General features: G+C 52.0%; 1 protein-coding gene across 1 annotated transcript in view; it reads left to right on the top strand.

The window, feature by feature from the left end:
• Rnf144a (ring finger protein 144A) overlaps positions 1–21,536 on the top strand; it is an 87,512-nt gene extending 65,976 nt beyond the window's left edge. Inside the window, exons 5-8 of the mRNA XM_013013596.1 lie at positions 2,624–2,831; positions 5,153–5,300; positions 13,121–13,210; positions 19,641–21,536. Coding sequence (XP_012869050.1) covers positions 2,624–2,831; positions 5,153–5,300; positions 13,121–13,210; positions 19,641–19,772 — 578 coding nt within the window. The 3' untranslated portion in view covers positions 19,773–21,536. The remainder of the gene's footprint in view (positions 1–2,623; positions 2,832–5,152; positions 5,301–13,120; positions 13,211–19,640) is intronic.
• The last annotated feature ends 558 nt before the right edge of the window (positions 21,537–22,094 follow it).

Below are 22,094 nucleotides of genomic sequence, written 5' to 3'. Positions count from 1 at the left end.
CACGCCGAGGGCCAGGTTTGCCATGGCCCTGTTTTCCACAGACACTGTGGAAAAAGCACGTGGCTGAGGCCTGCTGCAGGCCTGGGCTCTGGCCGTTGTGTACCCACCGCAGCTGCTGCTGGACGGTGGGCGCTGGCAGACATCTAAACCTGGAGCTGCCAGCCATGCTGTCTGGGACGTACCCCGCAGCCCAGCAAGGCTGACGGCAGCTGGCATGATGGCAGATGATTGTCCTGGACAGGCCACCTTGCCCTGTGGATTCTCTCCACGTGTGACAACCCCATGGGACCAGTCAGGGTTGCAGGAGTGGAGTCATCGCCATGGAAACCCTCCCCAGGCCTCCCTTACCCTCCACACCCTGGAGAAGGGTCTTCCATGCAGGGGAGATGAGATGGCCTCTTCCCATTGTGTGAACGCAGGGAGGGACGTGGAGAAGGCCAGCTCTGGGTGTCTGGTCCCTCCAGACCTCAGATTTCTGGGGCGCAGGGAGGCTGGGCAGATCACAGCAGCCCCCGGGAGTCTGAGGCAGGCCGCTTCCTGTGTGCAGGCACTGCTCACAGGGTCTCATTGGGCAGGAAGCGGGACCTGGGCGTCTTCCCTGTGTCACGGGTCAGAGCCTGACACCCCAGGGAGTGTGCGTGAGGAGCTGTGTGGGTAGTCTGGGGCTCTGCCCTGCAGCGGGCAGGGGGAGAAGGCAGGGGGAAGGTAGGCAGGTGCGTGGGGAGGGAAAGTCATGGGTGAAAGCAGAGGACACAGGTTCCGCCAGGCAGAGCCAGCGGCTTGGGGCTCCCGGGCTAGGCGAGTGGCTAGAACTTTCCCTCCCTCACTGGCCTGAGTTCTCCCAGGTGGCAGGCAGCCTGGCACCCCAGTTCCACAGGGGTACGCACCTCCTTCCTCTCCTGGACTGGGTCCCCTCAGCTCTCTGCCCCGCGCCCCGTGTCCCCACCACCAGCAACCAGGAGCCATCATAGAAGGGCACGCGCACGGGACAGGCCCTCAGGCAGGACAAGGGTCCCGCGGTTGGAGGCTGTGGGAGCTGCCCACAGCTGACAGTTGGCTGTCAGATACTGCGGGTCTGGCCTGGTCCATGAAGCCGGTCAGACAGGAAGGCAGCTCCCAGGCTCCTGAGGCCTGTGTTGCCCGGCGCTGCCTTGTCCCCTGTGCTCCCGTCAATGACATTCTTCAGGAGTTCACTCACCATTTTCAGATAAGAGGCAGGGGTGCTCACGCAGGATCAGAGCTTAGCCCCACCCCATGCTTCTGTAACTAAGGGCCCCTGGAACCTTCACTTACAGGTTCCAATCCAGCAGATGCCACCCAGACTCGAGCCGGCCGAGTGCACGCAGCTCACTCATCCCCGCCCGGCCTTCTACCTGGTTTGCACCCTGCGTGAGGCCATTGCATGGACTCTGGTTTCCCCAGTGTTAGGGGATGGTGAAACCCACAGGACACACGCATGTGTGCACGTCATTGTGCATGCATACGTGTATGTGATCACACAGCTTGGAGGCAGAGCTGCTGCCTGTCCTGTGCTGGTGTGTCAGGTGACCATGGGGCTCCCATGGCCCCTGCCTGTCCCTGGTCCATCACTCAGGTTTGCTGAAATCCTTTGGCTGCCAGATGCAGAGCTCTGCAGCTCTGGAGTTTGTAAGTCACCTTTGTGACCATCCAAGCTTCCGCAGGTGGATTTAGGTTTTTCTGAGGTTACATCCTGCCCTGATATCAGCCATGGAACCCTGGGCCTAGCTGCAAGCCTTTGAAAGGAGCGCCGAGTCCTCTGGCCTCCGATGGCTGCTTGGCAGTGTGCTGGGTCTCCTGTGTTCCGTGCCCGGGCCTCATGAAAATTCAGTGTCAGCTGCACAGAAGGACGGGTGGGCGGCAGGCAATGAAACTCTAGCCAGGCTGCCTAGGAAGGGCAGTTCAGGACCTTCTATTTAAACATGGCTTTGGACAGCGTTGTGAAGGAATAGGAGTGGCACTGTATCCTGTTTTTCAAAATAAACCTCCTGACTAATTCCATTAAATCAGGCTTCCTAGTGACTGGGGTGTAAGTCTAGAGGTAAACCCTGCTGCTGCGTTTACTCATCACGCCGGGAGAGGAGACAGGCAGATGAAGTATCTGGTTGGAAGAATAATCCAGCCGTCGCCTTTCCTTCCCGTGCGTCTTCTAATGATCGCGTCTGAGGGCTGGTGTTGTCTGAGCATGGGGCCTCTTTGTGAGGATCCAAGAGGGGATGCAGGCCTCACTTCAGGAGGCTGAGTCCTGGGGGGTTGGAGAAGAGACAGATATGGAGTCATGGTGCTGCCTGCAGACAGCCCAGCCTGTCAGGCAGGCACAGCTCTGCAGAGTGTAGGGACTCCAGTTGAGGGCTGTGAGCCCGGCCTGCAGAGCAAGAGGGCATACAGAAAGCCACGGGCATGACCAGCCCTTGTGAGGGCAGCTTCCTGAGGGTGCCAGGGAGGAAGCTGGGGGGGTCAGGGAGCACCAAGGAAGAAAGCGGGCTGATTTTGTGTGAGGGCACTTCCGGGCCTCCTCACCGCTGGGCGGGTTAGGCAGTGTCTTGCTGGGGCCGGTCCCGTGTCCTGCTGCGTCTGATGTGCCTGTGCTCTCTCCTTCTGCCAGAGGTGCTCTTCGACCCCTGCCGGACATGGTGTCCTGTGTCCTCCTGCCAAGCGGTATGCCAGCTACAGGACCCGGCGCTCCAGACCCCGCAGCGGGTACAGTGCAAAGCCTGCAGCACCGAGTTCTGCTCCCTCTGCAAAGCCAGCTGGCACCCTGGCCAAGGCTGCTCGGAGTCCATGCCGATCACCTTCCTTCCTGGGGAGACCAGGTACCCTCCATGAGCGCGGCTGCCTTGGGTGGAGGCAGGGCGGGCCTCAGGGAAGGAGGGGTGCTACCTTCCGGAAGGTGCCCCCAGAGGATGCTGTTGTCTGTACACCAGCCTCTGCATCTGCTCTTCTTCTTGTGTCTCATTCAGACTTACTGTTTCCTATTTGATGGTTAATTTGTGAGGACTCTTTGCTAGAGACTGTGTGAAGCCTGGGAACTGGGAGGTGCACTTTAAACGCTGACTGTAGCGACAGCCCCTGTCCATTCTCAGGGACAGTCTGTGAGGCCACATTGGCCTGCAGTTTGCTTTTAAATTGAAAAGAATTTAGGGCTGGGCACGTGGCTCATGCCTCTAATCCCAGCTACTCAGGAGGCAAAGATCAGGAGCATTGAGCATGAGGCTGGCACACATGCCTGTAAGGCAAGCTATGGGTAAGTCACAGGTAGGAGGGTCTCAGGCCAACTCCATCCCAGGGGGTGGAAAGCAACCATCTGGAAAAAGGAATTAAAGCAGCAAAAGGCTGGAGGTGTGACCACACGGAGGAGCACCAGCCGAAAGCTCAGAGCCACGACGAGCGTGTGCCTTGCTGTGTGGGACTTGGGCTCCGAGCAGGAGGAATGCTTTCATCAAACCAGCTGCCCCGATGAGCAGAACTGTCAGCCAGTCTGTTCTTCCTGGGTGGGGGGAACAAGCTGGATAGAGGGAGGGACTCAGAAGGGGTGGAGGTCGCAGTTAAGTGCTGCAGGTGTGAGGGCCCTTGGCTCAGTACTCCAGGTGTGAGGACCCTTGGCTCAGTGCTCCAGGTGTGAGGGTTCTAGGGTCAGTGCTCCAGGTGTGAGGGTTCTAGGGTCAGTGCTCCAGGTGTGAGGATCCTCGGCTCAGTGCTCCAGGTGTGAGGATCCTTGGCTCTGTGCTCCAGGTGTGAGGATCCTTGGCTCTGTGCTCCAGGTGTGAGGATCCTTGGCTCTGTGCTCCAGGTGTGAGGGTTCTAGAGCAGTGCTCCAGGTGTGAGGGCCCTTGGCTCAGTGCTCCAGGTGTGAGGGCTCTCAGCTCAGTGCTCCAGGTGTGAGGGTTCTAGGGTCAGTGCTCCAGGTATGAGGGTTCTAGGGTCAGTGCTCCAGGTATGAGGGTTCTAGGGTCAGTGCTCCAGGTGTGAGGGCTCTCAGCTCAGTGCTCCAGGTGTGAGGGCTCTCGGCTCAGTGCTCCAAGTGTGAGGGATAAATGAGTTTGGATGAGCAAAGTGTTCAGAGTTAAATAGTGCCGGATCTCCAGCGCGCTCAGAGGTGGCTTCTGAGGGGGTTGAGCCAGTCTTGTGGTCATCTGACAGACTGGTCAGGAGCAGCCGTGTCACAGGAAGAGCCATTGCACCTGGCAGCTGGTCAGATATTCTGTCTGCTCCTTTCTTCTGTCTGCTTCCAAGATGGCTGCGCAGTGACCGCAGGAAAGAGTGGCTCGGGGCAAAGGTCATAGACAGGCAATGGAGGAGTCTGCCTGGCCTTTTCCTGCTGCCAGTTAGTTGTTAGGCCCAAAAGATCTCTTCCACCTGAGGCGTAACTCTCTTCATGCTCATGGCCACACAAACCCAGACAGCATTTCCCAGAGAACAGCACTGTCAGTTAAAACAGGTGGATTAATATGTGTATTGGGGTGTGTGTTCATAACTTACTTTATTCTGACCCCAGCAAAGTACCTAAAACTTACTACCAACCTTTGAAAAGTACCAGCAGGTATGAATAAGGATATAGTATTTGGCCAGGACACCATGACTGAGATGCCTCTCTTATACGCCTCTTGCTGTATTTTATTTTATTTTTTCTATACGTCTCTGGATTTAGATATGTGCTAATGCTCCTTATCTTTAGTCCACCACACAGATTCATTGCTTTCCTTGGTTTTTGGAGTTTCAGATTTTTTGTTTCATTTTATTTCCTTTAGTAATAAGAGCCAGAACTGGGCACCAGTGGCCCGTGCCTGTAATTCAAGCCAGTCAGGAGACAGAGATCTTTGGATGGGGACTCAAAGCCAGCCCAGGCAGAAAAGTCTGTGCTACTCTTATCTCCAATTGATCATTAGAAAGCCAGATGCGGAGGTATAGCTCAAGTGGTAGAGTGCTAGCCTTGAAATAAAAAGCTCAGTGGGAGGGTGAGGCTGTGAGTTCAAGTCCCACTACTGGCATGCACATGAGCGCGTGCACACGCGCGTGTACACACACGGTCCCTGTAGTAGAGCAGGGCTCACCGGGTGGTCCGACCTGCTGCTCTGTGGTGCTGCGGGGTGCTGGCAGTCCCTGCACACCGGCCTTCACTGACTGTCACACACAGCTCTGCTTTCAAGATGGAAGAGCCCGATGCGCCCATCAAGCGGTGCCCCAAGTGCAAGGTGTACATCGAGCGGGATGAGGGCTGCGCACAGATGATGTGCAAGAACTGCAAGCACGCCTTCTGCTGGTACTGCCTGGAGTCTCTGGATGTGAGTACGGGGCCGGGGGCGGGGCCTGAGCGTCAACAGAGAGGCCATTTCCTCCAGGGAGGAAGGCAGTTATGTCTGAGATGGAAGAACATGGCAGTAGGGTCTTTCTCTTCTCTTCTCTTCTTTTCTTTTCTCTCTCCCCCCACACCTCTGTGCCATTCCTGGGGCTTGAACTCTGGGCCTGGGCGCTGTCCCTCAGCTCTTCAGCTCAAGGCAAGTGCTCTTCCACTTGGGCCATAGCACCACTTCTGGTTTTCTGGTGGTTTATTGGAGATAAGAGTCTCATGGACTTTCCTGCCAGGGGCTGACTTCAAACCGCAATTCGCAGATCTCAGCCTCCTGAGTAGCTAGGATGACAGGCATGAGCCACCGATGCCCAGCAGCAGGGATCTTATTCTGTGTGTGTGCAGAGGTGAATTTGCGGTGTGATGGTGTCAGAGGCAGGAGCTTCGTCAGCAGTGCAGGCGGTGGAAGCTGGGTGCGGGCTTGGGGTCAGCCGGGCCGAGGCGTTGGGTTTGTTGGGGGGAGTGGTGTCAGGTTCCCTGCTGGGTTGGGACACCACAGCCAGGGCCATGTCCTGGTCTGTCTCAGGGCTCGGGCCAGGAAGTCTGAGAGTGGGCACCTCCACTTCAGGCTCCTTCCTGGCTTCTTGTCACTGAGTTCTTACACGGGGGAGGCAGCAGGCTCTGGCCTTCTCCTAGGAGGAGAGCAGTCATTGCATCATGAGATCCTACCCTCACTATCTACCTAACCTGACACCCCCACAGCAGAATGGGCTCAGGGCTTCACCCGTTGGGTTTGAGCAGGGACTGTTAGTGGGACAGTGGTGTTCAGGAGAGGCAGGGGCGGAGTGAGCCGGGCTGCACCAGGCGCTTTGCATGTCACACCCACACTCCTGTTCTCCACGGGACAGGGAAAGGCTTGTACGCCATTTTCTGTGTGCAGAATGGAGGGTTCTAGCCCAACGTGGGTTTCTTCTGAAGTTCTTCCATGCTGAGTGTGCAGCCCCTCCCTGCCTGTGTGGCAGGCACCGAGTGCAGGCTTTGGACAGAAGAACTTACAGTGTAAAACATGACTTTGTTCTGACCCTTCTTCCCAGGAGCCAGCCCCCTCCAAGTCCCCCCTGCCCTGGAGTTTCAGGCCTGCTCTCCTAGGTGCTTCTATCAGCTTCCCGTTCTCCTCCCTCGCTCACATTGGAAGGGGGAGTCTTGCCAACATGGTGACAGCTTAGCTTCAGGTTTAAGAAGAGTTCATTTGTACATACTTTTCAAGACTATAAGTAAATATAATAATAATATAATATAGAATATAATATAGCTCTAACTATGTACTGAGCATTGCAGTTGGCAAAAGTCCCAGTAAATCAAGTCCTGGGTCACAACAAAAACGAAAAGATAACTTTGTTCTGTTCTGGGCAGCAAAGGTGAATGCATCCGATTCTTCAATATTAGTATAAAGCCCTGGGATTTAATCTAAAGGAGGTGAGTTCAAGCTCCTTAGCCTCATTGTTGGGAGTTCACCTGTGTGACGGAAGCGTTTGCCTGTTTGTTCTTACCTTGGCCATCTAATACCATGTGGGTGAGGGTCTGTGTGAGGCCAGTGGTTGTCCTCAGCATCTGATGGATCTTAGCGGCCAGCTCAGCCTGCCAAGGTGACAGAAAAGTGGCCTTAAAACCCTGAAGACCAGACGAACTTGGAAAGTTTGCCTGGCTTCTCTGAACAGGCCAGTAGATTGTTAAGAAGCAAAGGAGTGTCTACTTGAGAGAGCATATTAAATGAGGTAACAGATGTGTGATATATGAGCCACCTTTTACCCAATGCGGAGGGTAGCGTCTCCTGGCATTGTCCCTTTGCGGAGGCTGTTGTTTTTTTACCAGCTTTGGATGGTGTGATTTACTGTTCAGTCTGATGGGGCTGAATAAATCTGGAAAACTATCGCCATTCTTCTATTTCAAAGGCTTCATTTGCACTTTGGGGTCAAGCCTAATGATTCAGCTACATGATTTGTTTTCGTTAACTGAAGTTGGAACTTCTGTTCTTTGGTTTTGTGCTGCAACTGGGGTCATGTTTAGAAGATCAACTAAAGCAGGACAGCATCATTTCTACCCTTCAAAATCTTTTGTATATTTCTCTATTTTCTGGGCATTTTGAAAACTGATCACTGAGTTATGAGTTAATGGCTTATGCCTGGCCTGCACTTAGGAAGGAGATTAGCCCCTGGGACTCAGGAGCAGAAGCAGGAATAGATGGAGATAAAGGTTGCTTTCTGAAGTAGCTGTGGTTTCTGCTGCTTGCTCCTTTGCTGTCTGAGCCAGTGGACAGGGGAGAAGAAGAAGGAAGTCCACACCTTTCCTTTCCACACAGCAGTGGGCATCTGTGTCCCCTGCAGTGGCCCTCACTGCCTGTCCTGGCCCCACAGCCCAGGTCCTGCTTCCCTTACTGCTCTGTCTGACCCACACCACAGCAGCACAGCCCTTTGCTCCCGTCAAAGCCTCCTCACTGCCAGGAGCTTCCTGTTGTCCTGTGAAGATGAAGGGCTGCTGAAAAGTGACCCTGTTGCTGTGGGGGGGCGGATCCCCACAGCAGGAGTCCACTGTGTGAGCTGTGAGCCAAGGACCTAAGTAGCATTCTAGGAGAGATCCTAATTGCACAGTGAGATGCAGCCGTGAGCCCTGGGCAGCTGAGCCCAAAGGGCTTACTACCTGGCTTCCTCTTCTCTCTGGACATAGTTACCTAGGTTTTTCTTGGTGCACACGCAGGGCTGCAGGACCATCGATGGCTCCAGACAGCGTCTGGCCATGCCTGCCTCCCCAGGAAGCCTTGCTGCTTCTCAGCTGTCCACATGGCTCCAGCACAGCACGAGCTACGTGTAGCAGCAGCGTCGTTCCTTCCACCCAGCAGAAAGTAGTTAGTATTTATTGAGGTCATCATCTCATGCAGCATTTCTGTGATTTGGAATGATCATTTCCTTTTCTCGAGAGGAAGTCACTGTCTCTTTGAAACCCATGACAGGAAGGGACCCACTATCCAGCCTTGCAGACTCTAAAATCCAAGCTCAGTGCTTAAACTAGGGTTGCTTCAAGCCAGAGTTTAACAGCCAAGTTTAAACCTTAGTGTTCTGAGTCCTCTTTTTTAATCTTTATGCATTTCAGTGATGGCTGCTGTCTAGAGTATGCTCCATTGTGTCTACTCTCACTGAAACATCCAGCAGTTCCAAAACACGGAGACTAGCCATTGGAAACTGTGTCTAGCTAAGGAAGGTCCCCTCCCCCCCCTCCAAGGACATAAGCCTCGACCCTCTGAACCTCATGGTTTCCACATCTTCCTTCATCTCAGGAAGAATGGAAGAACTTGGAAAGTTTGCCTGTCCTTCTCTGAACAGGCTAGTAGATTGTTAAGAAGCAAAGGAGTGTCTACTTGAGACATTCTGGGTGGGATCTAAGGCCATGGAACCCTGCTTGTAGAACCTACATTCCAGTGAGGATTTCTAGCAGGTGGAACCAAGAACCCAAGACCCAGGTCTTAAAAACCTCGTGATTTCTCTAGTTTCTGCCTCCTGCCAACAGAAAGGAGATTGGTAGCAGGGTCTGAAAGCATGAATGTCAGAAGCTGAGAGGCCTTAATTCTTCATCTGCAGAATTCAGTACTCTGTACCCCCCCAGCACAACACTTTGTGGCATATTTGGGGAGCACTCTTAAGCCTGGGTATTTGTTGATTCTAGAAAAACAAGCTAGTAATGAGTGGAAGGGGGCCCTTTTGGAACAAATAGAAAACTGTCTGGCCCATAGGCTGTGAAAATATCTGCAGCTACCTAAAGCTTCCATACACAAAGAAGGGAAGTTCTGCAGTGAAAACGCTCCCAAGCAGATAGATGGCAGACACTTCCATAAACGATTGCAGTTTGCTTCGCATTCATTATCTGAGCAATTCCTGCAACTGGGACCAGTGCCTGAGCATGAATGAATGCTTGGCTACTGAGCCATACCCCCAGCCAGTGGTGAGCAGTAGCAGCTCAGCCCACCACACATTGTCCTGCCTGAATGCTGAGACAACTCCCCAGCCAATGATTTGGCATCAAACCAAAGAAATAGATGTGAAAAAACGAGACAGTATGACTCCTGTAAAACTCAACAACTATTCCCCCGAGGACTGTACACCAGAGGACACAGTAATAACTTCGTAACTTTAGATAGCTTTTGTAATTTTAAGAATGATTGGTTAAAGAGGACATGAATCTGAAGAGGGCTGGATGAAATGAAGACAATGTGAGACATAAAAGAATTAAATACGCAGAAATTCTGGAGAGTCAATTAAAAATTTGAAACTAAATCAATAAATCAAATAAAAACTCAGTTGAAAATCTCCCCAGGGCTTGAAGAAAAGGCACAGATGTACTAAAATATGCAGGTGACTCCAAGAGTTAAAAAGAACCATGAGTGAATGTGTAGGACATGGGTGAAAGACTAAACCTATGAATGATGGGCATAGAAGAAGTACCAGCAAAGGCATGAAAATGCACAGTGAATGCATAGCAGCAAATATCTAAACTCTTGAGAAACAGATGGTCATCCCGCTGCAGTGGCTCCTGGGACTCTAAAGGGAAAAGGCAGGAAAAGAGCTTCTTGAAGGCATGTTATACAATGCCAGGCATACAAAACAAGCAGAGCGTAATTAGAGTACCAAGTCACCTCTCAGAATAATAGCAGGTTCCTCAACACACGTATCACAAGCAAGGTACACATGGAATGATCTTTACAAGCCTTGAAAGAAAATACGTCAACCCAGATAACTATACTGAGCAGTATGGTCCTTATAAACAAAGAAGCAATGGAACCTTTTTGTATAAATTGCAGCTAAAGGAAGTCATGGTCACTTGGCTGGCTTAAAGAAATCAAACTTGCAGAGGAATAATGTAAACAATGATGGAAATACAAGAAAGAATCACCTGTAGATGAGTAGATGAGCAAATGCAAAGTAGGGAATGATCGAACAGAAATTCTTACATACCTTTCAGGCATAACTTTGAATGTCTTAGTTCTATAAACAAAATATACAGAGTGGCAGATTTGGTTAAAAAGCCATTATTTGTTGCCTGTAAGAAATATGCTATACAAGTAAAGACGGAATTAAAGCAGAAGTATGGGTAGAGATTTTCCAAGTATGTACAGACTAGATATAAGCAGGAGTGGCTGTCTTCATTTCTGAGAAAGTACAATGGAAGCCAAAACTAGAAGAGGCAAAGAATTTTACTTGATATTGATGAAGGAATGATTCAACATGAAGAGATATATTGTAAACACGTATGCACCAGACACCAAATAAAATGAACACCATAGACAGAAAAGCACAAGTGGACCCTAACCCAATAAAGTACAGAGACTCAAATGAAAATGCAAACCTGGCCTTCCAGGACCTTTGAGAAAGCAGAAGCAGTGTCTCAGCAGAAAGTTTATAGCTGTGCATGCCTAGCAAGGGCAGAGCCCTGAATTCAAGCCCCAGAACCATGGAGGGAAGAGGCTAAGCATTAGTAATAGAGAAGATGAATTCAATCAAAGTGTGTTGTATTCAGGGAAGGAAATATCACAATAAAACATAATTAATGTATGATAGAAGAACAAAAATAATATGCATGGAAACAAAAGCATTTTGTGAGTCTTGTGAGTCACAAATATCTACCCTTCTTAAAAGCATTGAGTATTTTATTTGTATGAATTATATAGTTATTACCTAAGAGTTATATACCATGTTACATAAATCATTTTCTTTTTTCTTTTTGTCGGTCATGGGGCTTAACTCTGGACCTGGGCGCTGTCCCTGAGCTCTTCAGCTCAAGGCGAGCGCTCTACCACTTGAGGTCACAGTGCCACTTCTGGTTTTCTAGTGGTTCATTGGAGATAAGAGTCTCACAGACTTTCCTGCCTGGGCTGGCTTTGAACCATGATCCTTAGATCTTAGCCTCTTGAGTAGCTAGGATGACAGGCATGAGCCACTGGTGCCTGTCAACATAAATCATTTTAGTATACTGTTACTGCAGGGTGGTGGTATTTGTTAGGTGTGCCAGTAATAAGAGAAAGAACAGGTTTGTGGACATAAAAGTAACGTGGTAATATGCTCCACAGCATGGTAGCCGCCCAGAGCCGGGGAGCTCCGAAGCCCTGAGGAATGATGTGGGAGACTAGGGCAGGGTTGCAGGGTTTCTCTCTTGGGTGGGGGGAGTGGGGAGGAAGCAAGGGGGGTGCGATTCATGATGGAAAATTTTGAGTGGCAAGTGGTGTTTATATGACAGTTTTTCAACTGCACATTCCCAGAATGCATTGCTATGGTAATATTAATGATAAGCAGCACACGAGGCCTTAATTAGGGGTCTCCCCAAGTATTCGCTCAACGATAAGCTAAACGCATACTGCACATGTTCCATGAGGGGAATTTCATTTTGCTTGGCAAGCATCTGCCTTGTCATCGGGCTGTGACACCCATTTGTCTGGCTGCAGGGCATTATTCCTGCTTTTTGATCTGATGGTCGTGGGGTGTGGGATTAGGAGTCTTGGGGTGTTTCTCAGGCAGGGTGGTTATACCAGCCACAGACTGTCTTATCTGCTGCCTCAACAATTTTGTTTTTCCCAGAAAAATTACTTTATCATGGATGTGAGGCCCGCAGTAGCTGAGAACAAGCAGTGGGCCCTGGGTGGAGCTGCTGTGCCCCTGGCGGTGTGGGCTGAGTGAGGGCTCATTCACCAGGCACCGGTAACCAGGGGCGCCCGGCCTTTAGGAGAAGGCCAGGCCTGGTCTAGGCCACTACAGGACTCTTGCCTTTTTGATCTGAAGACCAGAAGACACCTCCTGTTCCCTGCCTCTGCCTGATTTCAGCAAAGCGCCTTGGGGTTCTCTTGTCACCTGGGGCTCCTGCTTATTTGCAGTCAGTGAAATGAGTAAACATGCCTGTCCTGACGGGTGCTTGGTCTGGGTAGGTTGGGCCGGGCCCACGTGCAGGTGCTGCTGAGTGTTCTCTGCATGCTGGAATGCCTGTGGGGATTCTGCCTTGGGCAGTGACAGGGCAGGTTGGATCTGCCATGTGGAGCCGGGCAGCTGAGGGTCCGGTGATGGGAAGTTGCGGGTGAGCTGCGTGCGGGTGAGCTGCGTGCGTGTGAGCTGCGTGCCGGTGGAGGAAGGCACAAACTAGACGCTCTGTGCAACAGGAGGGGATTGTGCGTGCTCTGAACAGAAGTCGTGGGAGGAGGTGCTTGGAACAGCACTGGGCACGTGTGCTGAGGGGCAGCACTTCCCAGGTGGGGTTCTGGAAGGAGCTGCAGAACCTCATCGCGTGGGATCCAACAGGCAGGCCCCTGTGCCTGCCTGAGCCTTGTGTATTCAACATTCTCTCTCTCTCTCTCTCTCTCTCTCTCTCTCTCTCTCTCTCTCTCTCTCTCTCTCCCTCCCTTTCCCTCTCTCTCCCTCTCTCTCTCTCTCAGCTAGTTCAACGTTTTGAACAATTTATTGACCCATTATTGTTCTTATTTATGGTGTGTGCAAATTTGATGCATCTTTTACAAGGGGACCTCAGAGAGATCAGTATTTCTATGTAAAGAAACCATCATTTCTTGGTGTTTCCAGCAACATCCTCTTTTCTACACTCTGGAAATGCTTCCATTTCCCAGCCCTTTCTTTGGGCCGCAGAGTGAGAGCTGGCCAGCTCCCTCTGGTGGCCAGGAGTGCCGTGTGGGCCTCCCCGGCTGCCACCCCCTATCCCACACATAGAGAACGCTCAGTGCGGTGATCCACGCTGACCCCCACTCACCCCTGCCTTGTCTGTGCTTCGCAGGACGACTTCCTCCTGATCCATTATGATAAGGGGCCCTGCCGGAACAAGCTGGGCCACTCCCGCGCATCCGTGATCTGGCATCGGACGCAGGTAAGAGGTGGCTCACCCACGACCTCACTCTCACAGGGAGAGAGGAAGTGTGTGTGCGTACATGTGCATGCATGTGTATGTGTGTTTCTAGATTTACCAGCTGGTTGAGGGTCTGCTATACAGAAAGACATCTGGAAAGAGCCCCTCACTGGGCTGAACTTATGCCTAGACCAGGGTTCGAGGCAATCTCTGCCCAATTCGCACTCGGAATGTCTCTGACATCAGACTTTTATGACCTTGGCTGTGATCTGTCTGTCTGCTGACCATGGTTTATTAATCCTGGTGCTCCCTGTAGCAAAGAACCTTCTATCAGGGGCAAGTTGGTAAAAGGAAGAGAGAGTGAGGAATGCAGTTACTTCGGACTTGGTGATGTCTGCAGCTTGGGGAGGTGATAAAGGCCCTTGTGCAAAGTGATGCTTAGACTTTGAATAAAGATCTTCTTTCTCTTCCCCCTCCTCAGCCAGGACTGAGGCTTGCACTTAGGGCCTGGATGTGGTCCCTTAGCTCGTTCAAACTCAAGGCTGGTATTCTACCACTTGAGCCACAGCTTTTGGTGCTTAATTTGAGATAAGCATGTCACAGACTTTTCTGTGTGAGCTGGCTTCAAACTGTCATCCTCAGATCTCAGCCTCCCAAGTAGCTAGGATGACAGGCGTGTGCCACCGGCACCCGGCCCCTCGCTGAGCTGCACATCTGTGCCTGCAGCAGGTGCACTGCCTGACTTGCGAGGGGCACTTGGGAAGCACCAGGGTCCCACCGACACTGTGGCCTCTCTGCAGCAGTCAGCTCCACCGGAGGCCCAAAGGCACACACATTTGCACACCCCAGGCAGACTGCAGTGGGGTCTGATCCACCCCCAGGGGTGGCTGCCTCAACAAGTAGTGAGAGCTTCGGAGCTGTCCCTCACGAGTATGTCCCATTCCTTGTCCTGCAAAGATGTCATGGACGGTGGCCTGGTTTGACCCAGGCACCTCTGCTGGCTGGCCGGTGGTCCTGAGAGTTGGTCTGACTTTATTGGCATTGCCCTTCCTTGGGGCACCTACAGCTTCAGTGTTCCTGCTGTTTCCACTTTGCTGGGACAAAGCTCTGCAAACTGGCCAAGACCATGCTTCCTCTGGAACCTGTTGGCCTCCCCTTCCTGCCTCCCTCCCCCCTCCTTCGTTTCCTCCCTCCCCCTTCTTCCTTTTCTTCCCTCTCTCCTCCCTTCTCCCTCCTTCCCTCTTCCTTCCTTTCCCTCCCTCCTTCCTCCTTGCCTTTTTCCTTCCCTCCCTCCACCCTCTTTCACAGTCCTTGGCTTGAGATGTGCCACTCAAGCCCTCTGCCTACACAGGGCCATCATCTCTCCATGTCCTCACACTTTGTTCCCTATGCGTGTCAGTCTCTGGGTTCAAATTCCCTGTATATGTAAGGATTATAGTCATATCAGGTTAAGGCTCACCCCACTAATCATGTCTTTGCTTGATTATATCCACAAAGACTGGGTTCCCAATGGAGGCCACAGTCTGAAGCACTGTAGGTTAAAAGTTGAATGTACTGTTTGGACAGACAGAATTCCACCTGTTGGTCAGATACCCTTTCCTTGTCTCCTCATGTGGCCTGAGCTTCCCACCAAGATGGCGGCTGGGCTGCAAGGGTAGATGCCACAGAAGAGGGGGAGAGGAAGGCATAACTGCAATCATCCTCTCTCTGTCACCTGGGTGGTCACATTAAGTGTAGTCAGCACATGTATTGGCTAGAAACGAGCCAAGTCTTCTAGAGCTTGTGATAGCAGTAGCTTCCTGGCCAACGACACTGCTAGCATGCACGTTAGCAACACAGAAACTGTAAGGAGGCCATTTACACTGCCAGACCCTCCTCTGTTGGCAGAGAAAAGGCAGAGGACACCTGGAAACCCGCATCTGCCTGTGAGCCCCACAGTGCCCTGCTGGGGCCCCAGGGCGGCCTGCTGTCACACAGACATCACACAGGTGGGCACAGGCCTCAGTCCCACGAGCGTCCTAAAGGGTTCTATGGCCCGTCACAAAAGGACCCAAGTTTGTGAAGGGTAAGACAGCAGCAGTGAGGTCCACACGTAGCCATCACTCGAGGGACCCTCAGGCCCCATCCTGGGGCCCGCAGTGGTCTCCGTGCTAACGAAAGCCAGCACATGACAGCGCCCATGACCTTTCTTCTTGTGGTTTGGGCAGCCACAACGTGACCCCTTGCCTAGAAAGGCCTCGTTCTGCTGCCCGGCTCCTGGGCTTGGACCCTCGTTCTGCTGCCCGGCTCCCGGGCTTGGATCCTCGTTCTGCTGCCCGGCTCCCGGGCTTGGATCCTCGTTCTGCTGCCCGGCTCCCGGGCTTGGATCCTCGTTCTGCTGCCCGGCTCCTGGGCTTGGATCCTCGTTCTGCTGCCCGGCTCCCGGGCTTGGATCCTCGTTCTGCTGCCCGGCTCCCGGGCTTGGATCCTCGTTCTGCTGCCCGGCTCCTGGGCTTGGATCCTCGTTCTGCTGCCCGGCTCCTGGGCTTGGATCCTCGTTCTGCTGCCCGGCTCCTGGGCTTGGACCCAGCCGGGTCCCTCATGTCCTCTGCGGACCGGCGTCATGCCTGTGCCTGGTTCTCAGGGGACCTGTGGATGGTCCTGTGGGTCTGTTACACTTTGTTTTTATTACAAAGCGCTTTCAGCTGGTGTTCCCCAGTGTCCTTACCACATCACACTGAGGGCTAAGAGAGCCCCAGCAGCATGGGAGAGGAACCTGCTGTAAGCTTTCTGCCCTTGGGCCAAGCCGTCTCCTTCCCCTTGCTTTAGCCACACCACCAGGAGCAAAGCTTCTCAGGAGCAAAGCTCCCTTCTGCCTCTCTGTGGCCCTGCGCCTGCTGTTACGTACCATCCGTCCTCGCGACCCTCTGCGTCCTGTCTACACCCAGCCCTGCTTGTCCAGGCTGCCCTTGTCCCACCCCGTTCAGGCCCCACGTCCTATGTGAGAACATCGAGTCTCCTGCTCTCCATCCGGAATGGGGCATCCCTCATGGCCTCCCCCTCCCCACCCCCCGCTCACTGGCCTCCTCTCTACTCCTGTGTTTCATCTCAAAAGCACCTGTGTGTTCTTGGTGGCAGGGGCTGCTTGCTAGTCCTGTGTCCTGGACACAGGGGTCCTGTCAGGGGTAACTGGATGAAGTGAGGACCGGCTGGCCTTTTTAAATTCGCTTTGTTATTGTAAAGGCGATACTATGCAGGTGATGTAGAAAGGCAGAGGGGTTGCAGCTTAGTCAGGTAGTAGGTGCGTTTCTCTCTGGACAGTGTCACCCCTTCCCTTGCTCTCTGCCAGCAGCTGTGCTTCGGAGGCGGGCGGGCAGGGCCTGGGTTCTGCTGCTGCTTTCCCCACACAGAGCTCCCAGGAGGGGGCAGGGCTCTGGGCGCTCCTGAGCTTGCAAAGCAGAATGAGCACTGGAAGCAAGGAAGTGCTTCTCATTGACCAGTCCGGCTGGAAGCTCAAGGCAAGGGACGGGAAGCCAGGTCCAGCCAGTGCTTTGCGGGAGGAGCCGGGGCCGGTGCAGGCTTAGAACTATCTGGAAGAGCATGCCTGGACCTGGAGACGCCTGGGTGCCGTGTTGCCTGGCAGTCAGAGACATTGAAGGGTTTAGAGCATCAGAGTAAAATGCCCAAGGACACAATCAGAAGGCTTTCTTCATGACACTCCTGGGCCCACAGAGTCGTGAGCCCCACCTCCGTCTCTACAGAGCAGCTAGTGCCAGCCTGGCCGTCTCTCTGAAGAACTCTCTTGGAGTAGCCTGCCATCCTCCTTTTCCACCCCGGACTCTCTGATTCTAGCTGCTTCTCTTCTCTCCCGCCTACATCTCCTCCATCTGTCTTTAAGGTCTGCTCCCACCCGACTTCCTGCAGCTAGACCACGGCAGGTCGTAAGCTTTTGAATCGTATTTGAGGGTTATGTACATTGTAACCCTTATGGATGCCATGCTCAACTCTCTCGCTCCCTACTCGGTTCTGTTTCCCAAGTCCCGATCCTGACGACAGCGGGTTGGGTGCACAGTCCCTGGCAGAGGCCCATGCCTAGAATTCACCAGTTTCCTGTGCACCAAGGAGGACCCTTCTCTACCATGCAGGCCCGTGCCCTGCTGGCAGTGCCCGAGAGTCTCAAAACTACACCCGAACTTCCCTGTGCTGTTCCCCTAATTTTGGAGGTGACGCCCTTACAGGATAATCTGTCATTCTTGTGGGGTTTGTCTCTGTGACTCTTCCCACCTTTGCACCACGTGAAAGTGATTAAAATTTCCCAAGAGATTTGCATCTTCTGTGCCTCTAGAGACTACTGCAGCTCACTTTTACTCTATGCATGGAGTTATCATGTTTTACACCAAACGTATCTTGCTCAGTACCCTTCTGAACAAGGAGACGGAGTGCCATAAACAACAACAACAACAAACAAAAAATGACATCTTTGTCCCCTCAAGGTTTTGCATGATTTACTTAGTTCCGCGTGGTAGGGTTTGTACTTGATATCCTGTGCTTCCTGTGGAAAGAAACAGGAAAGAGATCTCAGGGGGGCTGGGCTGGCTCTGTGGCACATCGCCGGAGAGCTGGCTCCTGTGTCACTAGCTGCTGAGTTCCCTGCCAGAGCCATGCACTGGATAGTGGGAGAGGAGTAAGGGGATACTGGAGACCCATAAGCATACGAGGGTCAAGAGGAACAAGACAGAACCCCAAAGCTCTTGAGCTTTCTCCAATACATGTTTCTCTATACATGTTTAGCTTGGGGCGGTTTCCATTCTCAGAACAAAGGGCGAATTCTAGAAGATAGATAATGGTTGTCAGGATGTGGCAGAGATCAGGCAAAGTGAAGGACAGGCGCTCTGCCGGTCTTGGGACAAGTTCGCTGTGTGAGGTCAACACTCAGCGTCCCGGTGTTTGCGATACTCAGCGTCCTCTGTCTTTTCTGCTTTCAGCGCACACACAGGACCACGCCAACATCCTGCAGCAGTTCTCTGCGGGCATCAGGCTTTCTCCACTCGTATTCTCCTGTTAGACTTCTCATACCAGCCATAGCTCCCACAACCTCTAGGGTTCCACGGTGCCCGTGTGTGGGCCTCCATCTGATCATCCACCTCCTGCGCCTTTACTCTGGACCCTACCACTGCTGAGCTGTAGAGGGTGTGTGGGCATTATCCAAGCACCATCCCAGAATCAAGCCAACACGTAGAAGAGCCGGCAGATTGATGATGTTCTCTTTTAGGATGCTGGCACCTGCCAGAGGAAAGCCTTATCCAATGCTGGCTCTTCTGAGCGATAAGGAAAAGATGTTTTACCCAGGTCCAGCGTGGCTAGTGGGCAGCTCGTTTCAGCCAAAGGCTGACCCTTAGGAAGGACAGACAGACAGTTTCTGACTGTTAATCACAATACCTGTGTGCAGGTCTGGAAAGGGCATCTCCTGGGGTCCAGCTGAAGGGCACAACAGACTTAAGGAAAATGACAGCATCTGAGCCCCATGCCCAGTGCGTGCATGTACTTCATCTCTGTCACCACTGGGTGGTGGTCTAACTCCATGAGCTGGGAGGAACACAGATGATGGACAGGCTAGTCAAAAGCAAACTGAGCCTCCTTGGAACAGCTGTACTGCCTGATTTAGACAACAGCATGTCTACATTAGAAGCTTATTCCTTCCAGCATTTGCACACAGCTAGGGATAAATATGTTTTAAAACAAAAATTAAACTGTGTAACACTCACCATTATGCTTCAAACCCTAGAAATTCCAGGGCTGGGTCATTACTTCAGCCTCCACCCCCTGGGAGCTCAACTTCTCTCTAACAAATGGAAGCGTCCAGCGCTTATTCACAACCTGAAGGCAATTTCCTAAGATACATTGATATCCACTGATGAACTCTTGGTCTCTCTACCAGACAAGGCCATCTTTGAGGGCAAAAGCATCCAGTGCCCTTGTATACAAGTACTTTGTGTATATGGTGCTTAGGTTATTGTCTAGATAAGAGTGGGATCTTGGGGCTCTCTTTGGTTAATTAGAGGCATGGATGAAGAGGAGAGAAAGTAAGGGAGGAGAAGGGGATCCAGGAAGGAGGAAAAAAGGAAAGGGAAGGGAAGGAAATGGGTGGGTGGCTCCAGGTTGGTGGGAAGGCGGGTGGATGATTGATAGAGAAATAGATGGCTGGGTAAATAGATGATGGATGGATATCTGGATGTGTGGATGGATGGAGGGGATGGTGGATGAATGCGTAGATAGCTGGTTGGTTGGATAGGTGGGTAGATGGCTGGATGGGTGTTTCAATGGATGGAGAGAAGAGGATACAGGAATGTGTAGATGCATGGTGGCTGAATGGATAGGTGGGTAGGTAGGTGGCTGTGTGGTTTCTACTTCAGCCATGGAACCTACACACCAGCCCTTCTTACCTCTTTCCTGTTTGGTTTTCTTCTTCCAGGTCGTGGGGATTTTTGCTGGATTTGGGCTTCTACTCTTGGTGGCCTCTCCCTTCCTGCTCCTGGCCACTCCCTTCGTACTCTGCTGCAAATGCAAGTGCGGCAAAGGTGATGACGACCCCTTACCCACCTAGACGATGGCCGGTGCCGGGAGAGACCCCTGCCTCGAGAAGCACGGCTCCCCAGCCCACCACTCTCCGCTCACTAAACGTGTATCTTGCCTTATGTGCCCCACGGAGCTTCACAGCGTCAGGCTGGATGCCACGATGTCAGGGACACCAGCAGGCTCGCTGAGGCCGCAGGCGCGGTCACCTGGGCGTGGGCACGGCGAGGCCCAGTAGTGTGTCCCACAGATCCAGTCTCTGCAGACCAGGTCGATGGCCTGGTAGGCAGTTTTCCAGGCAGTTTCCTACCACGGCTGGAGTCTGGGAATTGTCTGGTGCAGGTTAAGAGTTCTGATTAGACAAAGCTTTGTCCATTTCCTCCTCTGCTTCAAGATGGCGTCCTGCTGGTGAAGGATGAAGTCTTAAGGATTCCAGCTCTCTTCAGACAGAAGCCAGTGATTCCCACTTGAGACAAGCACTCTGTTTAGGACAACTTTTTTTTTTTTTATTACTCAAGGCGTTTAGTAAAATCCTTTTTAGGAGAGGCTTTTTTTTCCAACTGAGTAGTGAAAAATCAACAAGGTGCATATATGCCATCCTATGCCTTTCTGGAAATGTGCATTTTAAGAAGTTAGAGTTAAATGACTTTCCTGGCTTTGACCCATTTTCAGGAGATTTAGAAAGCCTTATTCACTCTGTGTTTTTACTGAAACTTGCTGTAATACCTTTTGAATGCTGTAAGCTGCATATTCTTATAAACGTGGGTCATATACACTACATCACTTTGAAAACATTGACACGTTTAGAGGAACGTCATTCCCACTTAGGTTTGCCTTTTGTTCTTCTTTGGTGATTCAGCCAGCTCACCGGGCGGGCACCTCCCTGCTCATCAACAGCATACCTTCGCATATCTTTGAACCAAATATCTTCTTTGGAAGTAGTTCCACTCAGAGTCACTGTAGTTTGGCCTCTTGCTTTCGTTTTCAAGTGCACAGTTCGAAGTGTGCATTATTTACACTTGGAAGTCAGGGTTTCTGCTAACAGCTGAGGGGCTCTTAAGAGGCCAGCTAGAGTTTTCTGGATTTTCACATTTTTTTCTTGGAGAAATTTTGTGTCTCATGGAGTTCGAGCCCAGCCTTGTCGCTAACCGGCTGACTGTGGCTGCTGGGAAATCACCCGCCATTTTGCTTAGCTCTTTCTACGTGGGATGGGATCATGTGGCTTTTCCCAGGGCCGTGTGGGACTGTTTCCACAGCAACGCAAAGCCCGGATGGATATGAAGCTGCACTGTTCTCTGTCCTTCAAATCCGACAAGTGGACAACATGCTTCCTTTAAAGAGAATTGACTCCCAAAGCCAAGCGTGCTAACCAGCAACAAAGGCACGTGCTGTGGAGTCCCCATGGAGGGATTCCTGGAGGCAGATTAAGGAATCTACAAAGAAGTAAAACAAAACAAAATCCTTTCTAATCTGTTATTTTTTTTTCATTGCTAGCTCATTTTTAAAATACGGTTTTGTGTGACTGTGTGTGTGTGAGTCCACAGTGTGTGATCAGTCTCAGGTCCTGGTGCCCCTCCCTGTCCCGAAAGATCATCTTCATTTCTTGACAGTGAATAGTTGAGGAAAAACACAACCATTTGTTCTTTTCATGGCTGAAACCCATTTTCTCACGAGATTAAAGCCATTTAGAAGATCCGTCCTGTGTCAAAACTTTGGCCCAAACATTCTCTGTGTAGTTACAGCTTCAAAGTTCAAAGTTCAAGACTTGGATAAGAAGCTGGGTGCTGATGGCTCTCACCTGTAGTCCTACGTACTCAGGAGGCTGAGATCTCAGGATCGAGGTTTGAAGCCCGGACAGAAAAGTCCATGAGACTCTATCTCCAGTTAACCAGCAAAAAAGCCAGACGTGAAGATGTGACTCAAGTGGTGTAGTTTCCATCTTGAGTGAAATGGTCTAGGTAGAGGGAGAGGCCCTGAGTTCAAGCCCCAGTACCTGGACAAACAAACAAATTGGATAAGAACATACCTGAGTGTGTCTTCACAGGTGACCCTCAGGCCCCGAGTCTCTGGTTGGAGACACTGTGAAGAACTGAGTTGGTTTTTCTGGGATGGGCTGACCGCTCTAGCCCGAGGCAAGAGGCCGGGGCTTGAGAGTTCCATCTGTAATTTGGGAGTATGGCTGCCTGGCTGCGGCTGTGTGGTCAGCCTGTGGTCCTTTGTCCGGTGTGCCCGGGGCCCCTCTTCACACTGCTCCAGCCTTCCCACCCAGGGTAGCAACTGCCAACTGCACCTGCGCAAGTCTCTCCCACTGCAGACCGTCCTGTGGGGGCGGTGGGAGCCGGAGCCTTTGAGA

The sequence above is a fragment of the Dipodomys ordii genome, unplaced genomic scaffold, assembly GCF_000151885.1.
Source record: "Dipodomys ordii isolate 6190 unplaced genomic scaffold, Dord_2.0 Scaffold20, whole genome shotgun sequence".
Lineage (NCBI taxonomy): Eukaryota > Metazoa > Chordata > Mammalia > Rodentia > Heteromyidae > Dipodomys > Dipodomys ordii.
The sequence above is the reverse complement of the archived record's forward strand: the minus strand, read 5'-3'. Positions and strand labels throughout refer to the sequence as shown.